General features: G+C 35.3%; 2 protein-coding genes across 2 annotated transcripts in view; both read right to left on the reverse strand.

Annotated features, from left to right (window-relative positions):
- LOC145964262 (signal-induced proliferation-associated 1-like protein 2) overlaps nucleotides 1-11,012 on the reverse strand; it is a 65,003-nt gene extending 53,991 nt beyond the window's left edge. Inside the window, exon 1 of the mRNA XM_083086815.1 lies at nucleotides 10,263-11,012. The gene's annotated coding sequence lies outside the window, so the exon portion shown is untranslated. The remainder of the gene's footprint in view (nucleotides 1-10,262) is intronic.
- A 4,367-nt stretch (nucleotides 11,013-15,379) lies between these two features.
- Dbp21e2 (putative ATP-dependent RNA helicase Dbp21E2) lies at nucleotides 15,380-17,633 on the reverse strand. Its single transcript, XM_083086816.1, is given in 8 exon segments — nucleotides 15,380-15,647; nucleotides 15,755-16,146; nucleotides 16,206-16,322; nucleotides 16,423-16,680; nucleotides 16,757-17,092; nucleotides 17,175-17,387; nucleotides 17,495-17,578; nucleotides 17,580-17,633. Coding segments are annotated over 8 exon segments (1,689 nt in total). The 3' UTR covers nucleotides 15,380-15,412.
- Between the last annotated feature and the right edge of the window lie 125 nt (nucleotides 17,634-17,758).

The following is a 17,758-nucleotide window of genomic DNA, read 5'->3' on the forward strand; positions in this document are numbered from 1 at the left end:
ATCAATGACATCTAATATATGAATGAATGTCATTTATTTTTATCTTAGTTATTGGTTGTGTCCAGCGCATGTCAAACCTATTCAATTTGTCTCTTTATCAGTGTTATTCTTAATTTGGCTTCTAGTCTCATCTCTCTCAATGAAAACTTGTGTGGTTTTCCAAAACACACACGTACATGTGCACACATTTTATGTAGTTGCTAAACATTATATTAATATTTGAAACAGTTACAGATGGACAATCAATACCGATGAGTAAAATAAAAAGTATTAATAAATACTACAGATATATAAGTCTCGATAATTACTTCCCTTTTAATGATATTCTTTCTCTTTGATGAAAAGAACAGGATATAAAAATTAAGAAAAACTCTGTGCAATATATATTGCTTCTTTATTCGCGATAAATGTTCGCAATGTATTTTCTTCACAAAGTAATTGTAATAAAAATGCCAAAATCGTAACATTCGGCTGGCATTATTGCCAGAATAAAGGGCGCGAATCTGAGAGGGGACCTCGAGTCCGGTAGGTTCAATGCCTTTTCACGTCCCCCTATCCGACATTCCGTCGCTCGGATTAAAATACGCGCCCCACGAAATTTTTTATCCGTTTTCTCGCAGCCGCGATACATTATGTCCGCTTCCATCTCTGCTCGAGGGTAGCGTCCGGGAAAACGCGGCCTCGTATTGCATCTTTTGTTGCGCGTCGCGGCCATTCACGCGTAAACAATGCAGCCGCTAGCGAAAGAATGCGGGATATCATAGAGGATACGGGCGTCTCCAAAGGAGAAAAGGGAAACGTCCTTCTTGGAACGATCCCACAGAAATCTCCATCCCGTGCATTCCTGGGAAGATTCCTTCGTCTTTTATTGGATTTCTCAAAGAAAGCCGGCATCACCCTTATTAATACGATTGATGAATAACGTTTCCGGCAGAAAGTAGCTTATCGTAAGTGCATGTATGTATATTTCGAGTTATGAAATTGTGAAATAAAGCTTACGCGAAAAGTATTTTCGACGATATGTAAAAAAAAATTTGAGAATATTGATTATATATATATAGGGTGTTTCTTAATAAGTGTGAACAATTTTAGATGATTCTCTTTGTAAAAAATTAAGGGGAGTTTTTCATATAAACATATACTCCTATATCCCTCCTTGTGGAGTTACACTCCTCCAAAAATGGGAGTAAAAATTAGGTTTTTATTTTTTTTTTCATATTTGGAACAAGTTAAAGAAATGAAATTAGTTGGATATCTTCTATTAGTAAAAAGGTTATTTATTAATATTTTTTTCAGCCTCCCGTATTGTTATAAGGAGATGAAACTAGCAACCCTTTCATTAGAATTTTTTAATGTTTGTATGAAAAACCCCCCTTAATTTTCGACAAAGAATCATCTCCTAAAATTTTTCGCACTTATTAAGAAACATCCTATATATTTAAATAAATTGAATTAAAATAATTTTTGCAATTTTGTGTGTCATGAATTTAAATTAAATTAAATTAATTACAATTTTATAATGAAATAATTATGTTGAAGTTTTAATTAATTTTCGAAATGTATATAAATGTATACGTATATTATTAATATACAATATTTATAAAATTGCTGTACAAATATTCTCTTTAAGTTAAGACTTAACTATAACAAAAGTAGAGAGCTCAATTTAAATAATTTGATATCTATCATTATCCTTCGACTCTAGCACGTTACCGGTTCCATGTAAAAATCGATAAACTCGACATCAAATTGTATGTGTGTGTGTGTGTGTGTGTGTTCTATCGTGCAGTGTGAGCGACAACCGCGTACTCATTAAGTCGCGACGAGAAGCAAAGAGCTCGAATGAAAGAGCCTGCAAACGACGGCCTCTCGTGAACTATCAGGAGGCCAATCGGCGCTTCCGGCCCTAATTAATTGCGATTGGTCGGTTTTAAAGAACTTGTATCCCGTCCCATCAGCCGACAACGCACGATAGCTCCTAATAATTCAACGGCGACGGAAGGGGAAATTTTATCAAGGCAGGAAACGGTCCAGTCATTCTCTCTCTCTCTCTTTCTCTCTCTTTCGTCGCTACTATGACCGCCCATTGATGGTCGTAAAGACACAATAGGGAATTTCCTTCCCTCGAGAGACTGAGGGTTTACGAAAAAAAGGAAAGAATCGTATATCGAATAATGCAATATTATTGTCGATAACTGTCGTCATCGAAGTGAACGGTGTTACTGTGCCAAACGAGTTTGACGCGTTAACAGCGTAATCGTAAAAGTGATACGTCGAGCAAGGTGTATCAGGCCAATTAGAGCGTTGTGAAATCGTAACTATGCGTTAGCGCGACCGACATGAAAAGATTATTAATCCGTTAACTGCTCCAATTTATGAATCCATAATAATCGCGAAAAAAAATATATCGTGACCCCCAACCATAAAAAAACAATATTCTTCAAATATAATTCTAATCCTAAAATTTTCAAATTTTATTTATTTAATTTATTTTCTCGCGATAATAACACGAGTCCTCACAATACGCGAAGTGAATCTTTCACACTGTTATCGTCGAGTGAATTCTGACGAGAAGAAAAGATTCCTTTTTAAATTAACCACCCCATTGAGTCTTGATAAATTATCGTAACCGCGCCTCGAGATAAATTCTCTCAACACAAAAGCCGATTCTATCGACGGTACAATGTGGCCTTTCGAAAATTCTTTATCTTTCCGCGATTCCCCCAATCTCATTGAGATCCTTCGAGAGCCATTAAAATCCCATAAAAAGGGAGAGCCCCTTTTTCCCCTTCGCTTCGTTCAAATACTCGGTGTTCTCTAGAAGGCTCTTGTGCCTTTCGTCTATCACTCGGCCCTGGTGACAAGCGGATCTTTTTTTAAAAGCGCCAGCCAAACGGAGCCCGCGGAAGGAAAGGGGGTCGAGAGGGTTCGCGCACAGTTCGGAGGAATTCATCTCCGAGACAACGGCCCTTCCACAGCCCTTTTCCCGTTCTTACCGCACCCCCCCTCCTCCTCTTTCCCTCGGAGAGGGGCTCTCACCTCCGCGAGTTCGTAGAGAGGAAGCGACCGACATCGTGACTCGACTTGACTCGACTCCACCTCGCTCACCGACGTTTATCAAGTCGAAAAGTCAATGCACTCCCCCACGAAAGCCCGTATCATACTCATACGAGACGCGCTCCACTTTTATGTCGTATTGTATTGCAGCGACAGATTTTTTCTTTGATTCATTATAGCAGGAAAATGAACAGGATATTCGACGCGCGCAAAAATAATATTGTCAAAAAATAAAATAATTTTTCCTTTGTAAAGAAAAAAATGCGAACTTTTTAAATTTTTTATGATGTATTAAAATAATAGAAATTTTAATAAATTGGAATAAATAGAAATTTTAATAAATAGGAATTAAATTTTTTTTAAATAATGATGTATTAAAAAAACAGAAATTTCAATAAATTGGAATAAATAGGAATTTTAATAAATAGGACTTTTAATTGCATCCTAAAAATGTAGATTAACGAGTTAATAAATTAACAAAAACCTTATTAATAGATTTGAAAGAAGCAGAATATTATCAGCTATTTTATTTAAATTATAAAAACTGTAAAAGAGAGAGAGAGAGAGAGAAAGAAAAATTCGGCACCTCATCGAATTAGTAAAGAAAAAAATCACTCATTTTTTTTTTAATATTCCGTTCGAATGCACTAATTAGCACATATTTGTTCTTCTTCTACATAGAAATCTCGATAAAAAAAAGAATATAATAATATTGTGTGCGTGCTCGAGGGATATATCCTGTGTTTAAAAGCACTTCCATTTCCAAAGATACGATACTTCGCGTGAAACCGGCTTAAGTCGCCGTCGAGCGTGGCATTGGATGATTCTCGGTCAGGTATACGTTCCCGATGCGTTGCCGCGGGATGCACCGTAAGATACGCATTAATTGGAGAATCGGCCGGAATTTACGCGCGCGTTATGCGTGTCTCACGCGTGTCGCTGCGAGGCGATCTCGCGATTCGCCGGTTGCACAGAAGGGGGGAATAAAAATGAGTACGCGTTCTTCATATATTCAATACTCTAGTATCGAAGAGAAGGATACGAAATTGCGAAATTTGCGAATTGATTAGAATCAGTGTTTACTCGAATCTTGTAAACAAAAAGTCCTTGAGCTTCCAGGTTCAAAATTCCAGAGAAAGATATATTTAAAAAATTTTTGAAACAAAATTTGAGAAACTTACAATCGATTTTTCTGCAGCAAAAATATTAATGCATATCATTGGTCTTTTATTTTATATTTTATTCTTAATAAAATTCTGAAAACAAATTTCATTTCTTATTTTTTTTCCTAATTTTAACCAAATTTTAAATTTATATTTTTATTTTCTCTCTCGCGAAATTATATATTTTTTTAAGTTATTTAAGTTATTAAAAATTATGTATATGGCTGTACAAAAATTAAAATCTGATATTATAATTGGATTTACAAAAATGTATCATGGATGATACAAAGATGTAAATTGATTCGATTTCTTCGAATAGTTTAACGCTTGTCCAAGTCAGAAAAAAGAAACGAAAGAAGATACGTATAAAGCAATATATACCGAATACATCAGTCATGATATAAATAGTTTATGCACCTCTATAAACATGAAAGTATAAACTCTATCGCAACTTCTATCTTTACACAGACAGAGCGTCCAAGTCGATTAGGTATGCGTTTGCAGCTGCTCTGAAAAATTCCACACGAAACACGCCAGTTTCTAGGCATTCTGGGAAGAAATAAGCGCGTTTCAAACACGTCTGTGCTTACCTCCCGTTGTCCAAGGAAACAACAGGCGACTTCGAATTCCGAAGAAACGATGCGATGCATCGTGCGTCGCATAGAAAGCGTAACCAATCACTATGTGCACGTTGTAAGTAAGTGTGCAATTTTTTTTTAGTAGATTTAACAATTATCTATCGTGTATTTATGTATAATCTTAATTTATTGATATTTGCAATTGAAAAAATCGTGAGAAAAAACCACATTGATATTTGCAATTGAAAAAATCGAGAAAAAATTGAGAAAATTTAAGAATAATTGTATCTCGAATAATAAAAAAAATTTATATTTATAAATGTTTCCCCGCAGAAATTTCTCCTGAATTTTTTAACGGTATCTCGATAGTTGCAAGTATCGCGAGAAATAATGCTACACTAAATAAAAAGCAGCATCGTCACCAAGTAAATGTCAAGGTATATCGATACCTCGTTACATTATATATAGCATTTTCGCGTATTGTGTAGGATGCGCTCGAAAAACGCGTTTATGCCTCGCAAGAACCATTCGTGCGACGACCGGAAGTAGGCGTAATAACGAACTCCCATCGGCCATACACGCGCTTCGAGAATACAATAAGTTGTGTGTGGATGTCGGGAGGGGGGAGGGGGAAGAGGGACACAAAGGTCGTCCTTTCTCGGTAACGGCAACACGCACGAATTCCGCGCGCAAGGGCGCTTCTTCCGAGCGGGAGGGAGGGGGGCCCATTTTTTGAGGAATCTTAAGAGCAGGATCGACGACCAGGCGCATACCAGGCCATTTGATTGCTCGTGAAAAGATAGCGGACTGCGCGCGCTTCTGTTTCAGTAATAACGCGTTAATCGCATGCGTTAAGTGCAATAATGCAGTCTAAGATATATAATGCACTTATAAAAAAAGGAGAATATTAATATATATTGAATACAAAAAAAAGAGCGTATTCGCTATAGAGTACATTTTACTTTTCCTTTTTAGCTAAATCTTCTTTTTACTACTTAGATAATCTACAGATAAACTTTTTTCCTTATTATATTTTATTAAAACGTACAATTGCATAAATGTATAAGTATATTTTGTTAAAATATACAATTTTTTATTGCGAAACTTTTTTTCTCTATAAATAATAGAATTTAATTTTTTCCTATAATGATATAAATAAATTATTATAAATAAATATATTATAATATATATATTATAAATAAAATTGTTTTCAAAGAATTATTAATTTGTTATTTTTGTCGGTTTCGGGATCTTTTAATTAAATTTTGAAAAGGAATTTTGTGAAAGAGGCAAGTAATCATTTCGCATGAGACATGAATATCACGAGAGCTAAATGGATACTATCTTACAAATACCGTAAAAGTACCATATGTGCCGCATATGTTTCCACGCAAACGTAATTGCACAAACCGTCATCGTTCCGTATTAGACGCGCGAATAATGAACGCTTAATTTTCTTCATAAACATTATTTTTTGGCCTTTTTATGAGTAATTATATTTTTATTTTTGGATTTTTATTTTAAAACGCACTTTTTATTTTTGAGATATACGAATAATTTTCAGTTTCTCGGAGAAACGCGTGAGCGAACGACGTTAGGTAATTTCGCTTTCCATCCGGTACATTTGATTAACATTTATGCGAAAAAGCTGTAGATCGATTTTGAAAGTTCGCGGAAGGGAGACGTCATTGATTCGTCGTCAAAAATCACGTCACGCGGCTCTCATTAAAAGCAATCTTGCGAATAAATTCGTGGAAAACGTATGATCGTCGTACGACTTTGTACATTATCGGCCCACGTTGCCTATATAAGGATCGCCCACGCAATCTATCGTCGCGAGATATCAATGAATAATTATGGATTGAGAAGCTGACCTTGAAAACTGTGAGAAACGATTGCTCGATTAATGATCGATTAAATGCCGATAATATACAAGTAATTTTTAACAATATTAATTTAGAAATAATTTTTAGATTAATGAGATTTATTTTACAAAAAACAATTTATATCGAGAAATTAATTCTCTCTCATGAGAAATTTGAGATATGTTTATTTAATTTCATAAATAATAATAAAAATTATTTTATTGTAATTGTATATTATATTTAATTGAGAAATAATTCCAGGAAGAATAGAAATCTCGTTAAAAAACAAATCCCCTTGCTCTTTCTCGACAATTCGCCTATGAATAATTCAATTTGAAACCCAGGCAGCAAGATCTAGAAATTTCTTTCTCACGAACAACGCGACAATGCAAAAATGAGGTCATTCGCTATGTTGCGTAGGAATGATGGCGAATAAGATCAGTGAGGTTAATCAGATCGGAAAGAAAACGATAAGGTCGTTCATTCTGCCATTAACTCACGATATTCTTACAAACGATCGACATGATTGATCGCAGCTGATTGACGATATATCATTATCATACATTCACATCGTATCGTTTTTTGATTCGGACAAATAATAATAATTTTCTCGAAATGTATATCAATAAATCTTTGTAATTAAATTGTTGTTAATTATGGATTTCATGGAAGAATCAGCTGTTCTATTAAATACGCTTTTATTATAGAATATTCATAATTGTTTAAGTTCCTCACACATGTTAATCTAAGAAAATGTAATAACTCACTCGATCGCTGAGATTAAGTAAGTCATCTTCCTTTTATTAACTATTTTACTTTATTAGGCTTTATTATATATTACGTTGATGTAGACTCTACTTATCTTCGAGTTTTAAGTAATCAACCAATTATCAAATATATATAATTTAGAGACATCAGAGATGACGTAAGCATGTTCAAACTTCATTTTTTATATTTCTCTACAACTTACACTGAACTTCCATTGACCAAATAAATTCTCTTTGAGGCTTTTTCCAAAAATCTTTTCTCACTTTTTACACTTTTAAGTTATTTAAATGCAAATTGCTATTTTGTCGAAAAATAAAGTCATTCGAAGACTAGAATAAAAACAGTCTGTCTAAAACAACGATAAGATAAGAAGATTCCAATCTCGCAAAGAAAAAAAAGTCACGCAACTGTTGAAAGTTTAGGTGTGGAGGGACCTTAACGAGGATCTTGACGAGAGGCTCATTATTGCCGTAGTGATCTCGTGCGTGATTGAGCAATGACAGATTTTTTCGACCACGCAATAGCATCCCACGTGCGTCGGCGCGCTTGCGAAGCGCTTAATTATCCGATGATGATCCGTTAATGATACGTGGGCGGGGTAACAAAAATGTAATATCGAGACACACTACAACAATTGACGTCATATCCTGACAAGCAGAAAGAAGGATATATCGTGTAGATATGCATGTCCGAGTTCCTCTTATCTCGGTCAACAGGATGTCGTTGATTGTTCTCGTGTATCAGACTCGATATATATAAGATACATAAATAAGATGTAAATAAATAATATAAATAAGATGTAAATAAATATATATGAGATATAAAAATAAGATATAAAGATATAAAAGCGATATAGGCGTATAACGATAGAGAAATACCTTATGATAACGAAATTTGCGGAATACGAATTAGAGGAATCTAATTTCCAGGTTTCTCAGCGAGTTCCGCTTTGTTAAACACCGACGCATTATATGAAGCAGCGCACAATTAACACCAGACGTGTTTAAAATTTTATCGCTTTACGTATCATGATTCTGCTGGAGTCTAGAATACCGAAACGCGATTAGAAGATGGAAAATTAAGGCGATGCAGGCCGGTAACGGTCGTTACGTCGACGAGTTGCATGAAATGCAACACGCGATGATCCCGTGGCTGAGCACGTAATTCCACGGTAATCGCACGTGAGGAAACTCTCCATCTTCCTGATTATCAATTGCGGAAATTAATTATACTGGAGAAAAAGAAGGAGAGAGAGAGAGGAAGATTCCATGCCGCGTGTGATTTACTTGTCATCATCGGTTCCCGACGACCTTGTCGTCGACTCGGTTATGTCTCGTCTTGTATTAAGGGGTTATATCTAGTCAGCAAGTCGAAAAAAACGTATTTTTGGGGAGGAATTTAAAAAAAAACTGTTAGGTATTTTTATTTCATCGATTCTTTATCATAATATATATCTATCAAAGAAGTTTTCATAATTTTTTCAATTAAAAATATCGAGAAATGTAGGCACAGTAGCTATTTTCCAGAGACATCTTTTTTCGGAGGCGCTTGGTGGTGAGCAAGATTGCTCGGAGCTGGATCATCTGAAATAAAAAATTCAAAAGGATTTAGCTTTCATATGAATTGATCTAGTCGGTGAACGAAGGGATTTTAATTTTGATGAAACCTTTTTTTTTATTAACAAAAGAACGAAAAGTTTTAACACGAAAAATTCGTATTTTTGCGTCAAACGTCTGTCACATTGTCAAAAATCAATTTTTTGTAAAATCCTTCGTTCACCGACTAGATCAATTCATAGTTAAATCCTTCTAAATTTTTTATTTCAGATGATCCAGCTCCGAGCAATCTTGCTCACCGCCAAGCACCTCCGAAAAAAGATGTCTCTGGAAAATAGCTACTGTGCCTACATTTCTCGATATTTTTAATTGAAAAAATTATGAAAACTTCTTTGATAGATATATATTATGATAAAGAATCGATGAAATAAAAATACCTAACAGTTTTTTTTTAAATTCCCCAAAAATACGTTTTTTTCGACTTGCTGACAGGTATAACCCCTTAATGATCGCGAATCAGTAACGTGGTGGGAGGGAAGGAGGCAACGCTCGTTTTAATTATGTCAGATCGCGACCCAATTACGACGTCGCCGTGATTACTTCCGGCCGATATCACGTGTACCGGTCGACCATATTTTTTTCAAGCGGTACATTCGATGTCCGATGCCTCTCCTCGACGATATTTTTTTCTCGGATCTTATTGTGAGCTCTTCCCGTTATTTGTCCCCCGCGATTATACGTCTCGTGTTTTATCGACTTCATTTTTTTCGTCTAACTAAAGGACGCGACTAACAAATCATCGCGAATGAACGTTTTCCGGCGTTTGTCTCGCGCAATAATTGCAGCTTGAGAAACTTGCCCTTTTCCTCTGCAGTTTTAATTCTGAATACGGCACTCATTAACGCGGTATCCTCTAATTTAGGTAATTTTTATCATTAAGGGAATCATCATTTAGCCTTTGCTACGTTATAATTAAATGTCTAATTAAATGTAATAAATGTAATCGGTGTCAGAATAGTTGAATCGAACGCCTTTTGTTTCAGGCTTATATTTCTATGATCCTTAAATCGTCAAGTAATAATTATTATTGGAATCTTTGATATATAAAACGCCTCTTGGATGAATCACGTTTGATACAACTGACACATTAAAGACGTTTATCACGTTATCAGCATTATCTTTTATCAGAGTACTTCAACCGGCTTCAATTCTGACATCGACTCGTACAAGCCGCAGGCTCGAGACAAAAAGTGAATGAAAAAAAACAAGACTCACGTTTTCGGGCTGGGACGAGCGCCTCTGCCGCGGCACACAAAAGAGCGGCACGCCGCTTTCCCGCTTCCTCTCCAATATAGCGGCTTCCGGTTTCCCTTTGGAACACACCAAACCTTAATCTCCGCCGATCCGCGTGATCCTCCTCCTCCTCTTCTCTCTCTTCTGTCACAAATCACTAACAAGAAGCCGCCACCGACGATCACTATTGACGCTATAAATCACTTTCCCGAATCCACTCTCGTCTTCGTAGATCCGACACTCGATATCCCGAGTCGATTGTTTCGATTCACCCGATAATGTTATCGCGTCACGAATACAAAGCTCAAACGTCAACGAATACACATGCGCGAAAACGCGGAGAGATTCGGATGCAAGCGCGCGAATCCAAAATCTTCGTCGACGGACCCTTAGGGGCACCAGCCCCCCCTCGTGACGTAGCTTTGTTTATCGCGTCACATCGGTGCACTTCTCGCGATGGTATCGCTCTGAAGTCAACCGCGCGTCAAGTCGAACGTAACTGACGCCGGAGTCTCTTCTCCCTCTCTCCTCCTCCCTTCGTGAGCGCGTGGGACGATTTTTCGTACCAATGTTCTTTCGCACGACTATTATTTTGCTCGACGTCACACGGTCGTATGTAAAAGGAGGTTGTTGTGAAGAGAAAAACTCGCGAAACGAAAACACGTACGAGCGCCGACACTGCGCAATGTTGACAGCTTGCGCTCCGCGAACCAACTGAACTTCGCTTCTGACGGACCGCTCGTCACCGATTCCCCCCACTCCTTCCTACTCTGATTGGTCGTTCCCCTCTACCGCGAGCTTCGAGTAACATGTATCTATAGCAATACATACTCCGTGGTTGGGATATTTTGAGTTTTTTTTTAAATGTGAGCCGCTCGTGTAGATGACTAACACAGCGAGCCTGTTGTTTTTAATCGTAATTTTTATTTCGACGTTAAAAATGAATAAAATAAGTGCGAATCACGTTGTCGAAAAGACAGCATGAAAAATGTCAAATGTGTAAATACTAAATAAAAACGAAAATCGTAAATAATAAATAAAAACAAAAATCTAATTAAAGTGTTGAATTTAATTTTAACTTCTATTTTTAATAAAAATATTCTCCCAGATTATTAATCAGATATTATCTCATTAACATGACACTGTTTAAATTCACAAAGAAATAAATTTTAATAGCAGATTTATTTTTTGTTATAATATTTTATACAATAAAATGGGGTAGATCTATATCGAATTAATTGAATATTTTGCTATCATAGAATGTCTAATTTTATGTTATAATTGTCAATGTGTATATGTGGAACAATTCGAATAACAATTCCTATTGAGGAAACATTATTGCAAGTTTTTCCTTACGCAGTATCTTATTATTAGCAATATCTCTCATTTAAACTTCAATTATTTTTATAAATTTTAATTGCAGATTTTTTTGTTACAGTATTTTTTATATAAAACGGATATATCGAATTAATTAAATATTTTACTGCTTGTTTATCATACAATATTTTATTTAATTTTATAATTGTCAATATGTGTGTACGTGGAATAATTCAAATAACAATTTGTATTAATTGAAAGCGGAAACGTAATTAATACGTGTTTTTTTATTGCGATTTTCAATCAATCGCAAGTTTCCTTACACGGTATCTTGTTACTATCAATATCTCTATCTATTTAAACTTAATTGCTTTTATCTTTATAAATGTTTTAATCTCTTACTATTTCCAACTCACGATGACGTTTCGCACACGATGATTCGTTCTTGATCCCGGCTGTTACACAGACATGACTCGACGAGATGCTTCCTCGTCGAGGATATCAAGCTCGTGCGACTCTTAGATGGGTATTAAAATCGAATTAGGATGCACCGAGACGCGCGGTTCCGACAAAAAGTCAGGTGGCGATGACCGAAATCAATTTTCCCTTCTCAATCTACGTGCATCTTGAAACTTTCGCGCATAACGCTCATGCATTACCGAGAACGACGATACATTGGACAGAGAGTTTCCGTTGCAATTTGTACATTCATCAAGGAGAAAAATTAGTCTGCGATGTGAGGCCGGTGATTATGTAACGAGCGGCAAAACCACGTCTGATATTTGTTAGATTTATGACCGCTATACTTAAGTCGTCTTTTCACTACATACATCCTTAATCGCGGTTTCGCACCTTTGCAAAGTTAGCACATCATTTTCGATATAATTAATAGACGCTACCTACGAAAGCTATTTAAAGAGAGAGATAGAGAGAAGAATTTTATCAAGATTCTAAAGAAATTAATATATATATAATATTTTCACAAAATATTTCGATTCTCCACATTTATTATAATATGCTGGTAAGAAAATTAACTCTTATATATGTATCATTATTTATATAATTTTGTTTTATATCAAAAAAGAATAAATATCTCGAATAATTTACACTTTTGCTCAATTAAATAGGGATTTATTGTTATTGACAATTTATTTCATTTTATCTGAGAGAGAATTTCAACTCTATTATAAAAATATCGAATCCAAATGGTTGTGTACGTAATATGTGTTTTTTTGATTGCGATTTTCAATTAATCGCTTCTTCAATGATATATGAAGTACATCAGTAAGAGTATCACATAAATAAAATCGCAAATTCTTATAAATTATGTATTTCACGTATACGCGAAACGATTGACCTATTTTCCCCTCTCGTAGGTCGTTGCTATTACCAAGTGTTTTCACAAAGAGTCATGTCTTTTTTTACGATCATGTTAGGCAGATGCGCGCTGTCCTTTTTGAAAACCAGTATTGGGCATCTCGGTGTAAACAATAACAATCCATGTCGACGCGGAAACTATCTTTTTTTATCTCTATGTGAGCATCGCGTATTCTTAGCTTTTCATCAAAATAATTAAACGTAATATATATATAACTATTTTCTCCTTACGATAATATTTAATACTGTATCAAAACACTTTTTTAGCAGAATGAATGAAGAGAATTCACACTCATGAGTCGATTTTAATTCTCAAAAATAATTATTGTGATTACTATTTTCCTTTTTCTTATTAAAATCTGAAAAAACTATGTTTTTTCAATTATTTATATTATTCTTTATATATAGATGAAAATATTTATATATAATAATAATATAACAATATATATATAATAATTTCTAAAAAATTTATGCGTCAAAATTAAAAAGAGAGCGGCAATATTTCAGAAGTCTGTCTCTTTTTAACAAGATTTAATTGTTTCTATAATTATAGTTTTGAGGAAGAAGATTGGATTCTTCAAAGCTCATTTTCTTTTTCTAATTTTGGCGTAACGTGTGATCGATACGTAATTTTATTATGTTTATATTCACAAGTAATACAATCAATCATAATTAAAGTAAAAGAAAAAAAATATGCGATAGCTTGTCAACTGAGCATTAGATCAAGTGAAAGATCTATTTTTAAAAAATCAAGAATTGTCAAAGAATTGTAGAATATATTGTAATTTAAAGACTTATGAAATGTGATATATTTCTCTGGAGATGTATAGTTCAAAAGATACACATTAGAGTAAAAAACCGAACGCGCGTACGGAACATCGGGGATCAAAGTAGACGCCTGTCAGAAGCCGCGCGTGTGGCGTAAACCACGTCTGGTTAAGATCAGAGACGAGATCTCCCGCGTGGAGGACGTTGTATCGCCTGATCCCCGTACCGCTCCTGTCCTAAATGTCATGTGGCTACCCACGCTAATTAATCCATTATCATCGCGGTCGTCACTACCGGCACTACCCGGGTTTATACTGTTTCTCGGCGAAGACAGCTTACGCGCCGTTCACTGTATGTAACTTTAATGACAGTATATACTAAAGGTGTGACTGGCTTTGGTATATACTCTTTCAGGAGCGCGTTAACGACGCATATTAAATCGTGAATACATCACAGAAGCGTGTCCGGGAGCGCCGTCTCGATTGATTATACAACAGCCAGTAAAGAATATACGATGACACGACGAACAAAGACTGAGAGAACTCTGAAAAGAAAGAAAATATCGATATAAAAATATAATAAAAAAGAAAAAAGAATAAAAAAATAGAGAAAAAAATATAATTAAATAACACAAATTCAATTATCCAACAACGTTCCATGCGAAATATTTATTCGCTGGCATTTAACATAGATGCTTAGGATGAATGAATCCTTTGTCATTCACGCATGACATTCGACAAGAGTGATAATTCGCTGCTTCGAGGCGTTATCCCCCTCGTCTCATGGGACGCAGAGGGTCCTTCCTATCGCGGTGACACGATCCGGCGCACCCAGCACGTGACAGGGGCACGGATCGTCGGCGCGTGCCGGTTGCATTTAATTTTGCTAAAATCCGGCGCGCGAATAATAAACTGACAGAGATGGTCTAGACACAAGGTCTACCAGCGTCGTCTGGAGGGGAAACCATTACTATTTACTGCGCGTGTGGGCGTTCACTATGTGGGAGTGCCGCCGGACATGACGGGGGACATCGGTCGGAGGCATGTCACGCACGTGTGTGTGGGTCGCAGTTTCCTCTCCCTAGAACAGAAACTCAGAATTCAGGAATTGGCGCGATAAAAGGAACCGCTGGACGGTGACGAGCGATGAGAGAGAAGGGAGGGCTCGATTAATTTTCTCATCTGGCAAATGCGTTGCGCCAACATTGATAAGCGCGTCGGAAACGGATGAAATTTGCTCTCGACTGCCTTTCGTGTATAAGAGGTAAATGGATCGAAATGAATTACGAGAATTTATCTCGAAAAGAAAGGGAAAGTATGAATGAAAGTTCTGTGACAGATAAGACATACGGCTACGTTAATTAATCCGATAAGTTCATCAGTTCGGGTGGAAGACAATTATTCGAGATAAAGTCTCTGAGAAGAGATCAAACAGGACAATATTCCGCTAATTAATTGATCCCATCGAACGACCCATTCGAAAGTTTTCTCGTAAAGTATTATCCTCGCAGCTGTCCTATTGTTCAATTAGAAACTTGATTATACAAATCAAGCGAAAAAAGAAATGCGATTATTACGCACTTAATGTTGAGTATTCGTATAATTTTATATAATAATCGTGATGAAATTATATACATATTAAATGAAATAATATTTATTTACATAATTGCATTAGTATGGCATGCTAAATTCTTGTTGTTCATTTGTTTCATCAATATCTTGGAATTCAGATAAATTCAAAATGTCATCTTCCTTCGTTTCATCGCGAATATCAAATATTGGTATCGGTTTCATCCTTCGAAATGCTCTTTCTATCTTTTGCACCACATCGACTTCCGCCTGAGTGCTTATAAAATTCGTTACTCTACAGTTCTTGACGTTACCGACTCTTCCGGTTCTACCACATCTGAAAGTATCATACAATATGTCGTATCACAAAATACTATACATACTATATGTATAATACATGTAAGATAAGAGACGAGACAGATTGTGTAGATAGTAGTAAGATACCTGTGAATGTAATCAGCGGTTGCGGTTGGGAAATCGTAATTCAACACATGATGTATCGCTACAGTATCCAATCCTCTGGATCCCGCGTTTGTAGTGCACAACACATAGCGCTTAGCACTCTTGAAGCTGGCGTATTTATTTTGCCTCTCGTACAACGGCATCTCGCCGTTCATGCGAACCGTTGCTATATTGCATTTGTCCAGGAACATACTGACCCAGTTGCAAGTGCTATTCGTGTTACTGAATATGATTACTTGTTCCCTATTGGCTACTTTCGGCTTGATATATTTTAAAAGTTCTGTCGGTTTGTCATCCGGTCCTACTCTTACAAATTTTTGTGGCACGAGAATGTGATGTAATTTATCCGAAGTTATTTGTACCAATGATTGCACCTGTAAAAGAATAAAGTATAATGCAATTTTTATACTATCTTAATCTTGAAAATACTTACATCTATGATGTTGTTTAGAATTTTTGACATTCTTGAAGGCATCGTTGCAGATACTAATGCGAATTGGGCGGCTGTAGGTAATTCGGTATTATTGTATACATTTTGCTCAAAGCCGAGCTAAAAACGATAAGATTTTGAGATTTTATATATTATATTTCTAAATATTAAATATATAATTTGTAAATAATTTTAAAAATGTATATATAAATATATATACCGGTACTCTTTTCAAGAATATTTGTAGCTTTTCTTGAAATGTTTCATGAAATAAGGCATCTGCTTCATCTAATACGATAGATCTGACCATGTCTAATTTATAAACTTTAAATGTGGTTAATTTACTAATGACTCCGAAACTACCTATAATAATGTCGACTTGGTTCACAGGTGGATTGAATAGCATCTTCTTTGTTTTTCCACCCGTAATAGTTTGTACCTGAATATTAAGATGTTGACATATTTTCTTTGTTTCTAGCTGTGGAAAAAATTATTTCTTAAAGACAAGTAAATATTAAGTAATTATATATTTTGGTTTATTATATAATACAAACTCCAATTTGAAATGCTAGTTCTCGAGTAGGTGTGATAATCAACCCTAACGGAGAATTGTATCGGTCCTCTGCTAACTTTTTCCATTGTAAAACTTTGTCTATCATGGGTAAAAGATAAGCTAATGTTTTTCCACAACCAGTTTCAGCTGCTATGACAGTATTGGCACCATTCATTATCTGAGGTATTCCTATTGTTTGTATCTTCAAAGGTTTTGTTATTCTGTAGTTTTCTAAGATTTTTATTATTTGTGGATTTAAGCCAAACTGTGCAAAGGTATTGCATGCTTCTTCTTCTTCTTCTTTGTGTGATTCGTTATTATATGCCTCTTCTTCCACCTGAAAGTTCAATGCATGTTTGGGATAGTAAATAAAAGTAATACAAGAAAAAACAATAAAAAATTAATAAATAATACCATACATTTGTAAGAGGATATACGAAGAAATGATCCCCTTTAGACTTATAATGATGCCATCCTTTACTTGCCAGTGGTATAGGTTCATATTTAGAATATTTTTGTCCTTCGTAAAAGTTCAACTCTTTCCGTTTGTAGACAATTATTGGTGTTTTTCCCTCTGTATCTTTTGGAATCTCAAGGCGATTGACATTACTCTTCCTTTTGGTACCTCTTTTCTGTGTGCATGATATTAATTTAATTGTTAGTTTAAAGATTATCACACTTGATGCGTATATTATAATGTACAAAATAAGTTAAGACAGAGAGGAAATATTGCGCTTACGTAATATCTTTGCAATTGCACAAACTGGACATTCGCAGTTTTGTGACACAATTTACAAAATCGAGAAAACATTGTTATAATCACTAACTATGTAAATAATACCGCAAATGCACGCGAGAACACGTGACGTCAAAAACATGTGTTATGAAGCGGCAGCCATTTTGAATTATCATTAATCTGTTATATCGATCAGCAATATAGTAAAATCTTATTTATGTTATACTTTATCTCATAATACTTTATTAGAATTATTTCATAAAAATA

The sequence above is a fragment of the Camponotus vicinus genome, unplaced genomic scaffold (assembly GCF_025532165.1).
Source record: "Camponotus vicinus isolate PSW18456_S1 unplaced genomic scaffold, iyCamVici1.0 SCAF_13, whole genome shotgun sequence".
In the NCBI taxonomy this organism is placed as follows: domain Eukaryota; kingdom Metazoa; phylum Arthropoda; class Insecta; order Hymenoptera; family Formicidae; genus Camponotus; species Camponotus vicinus.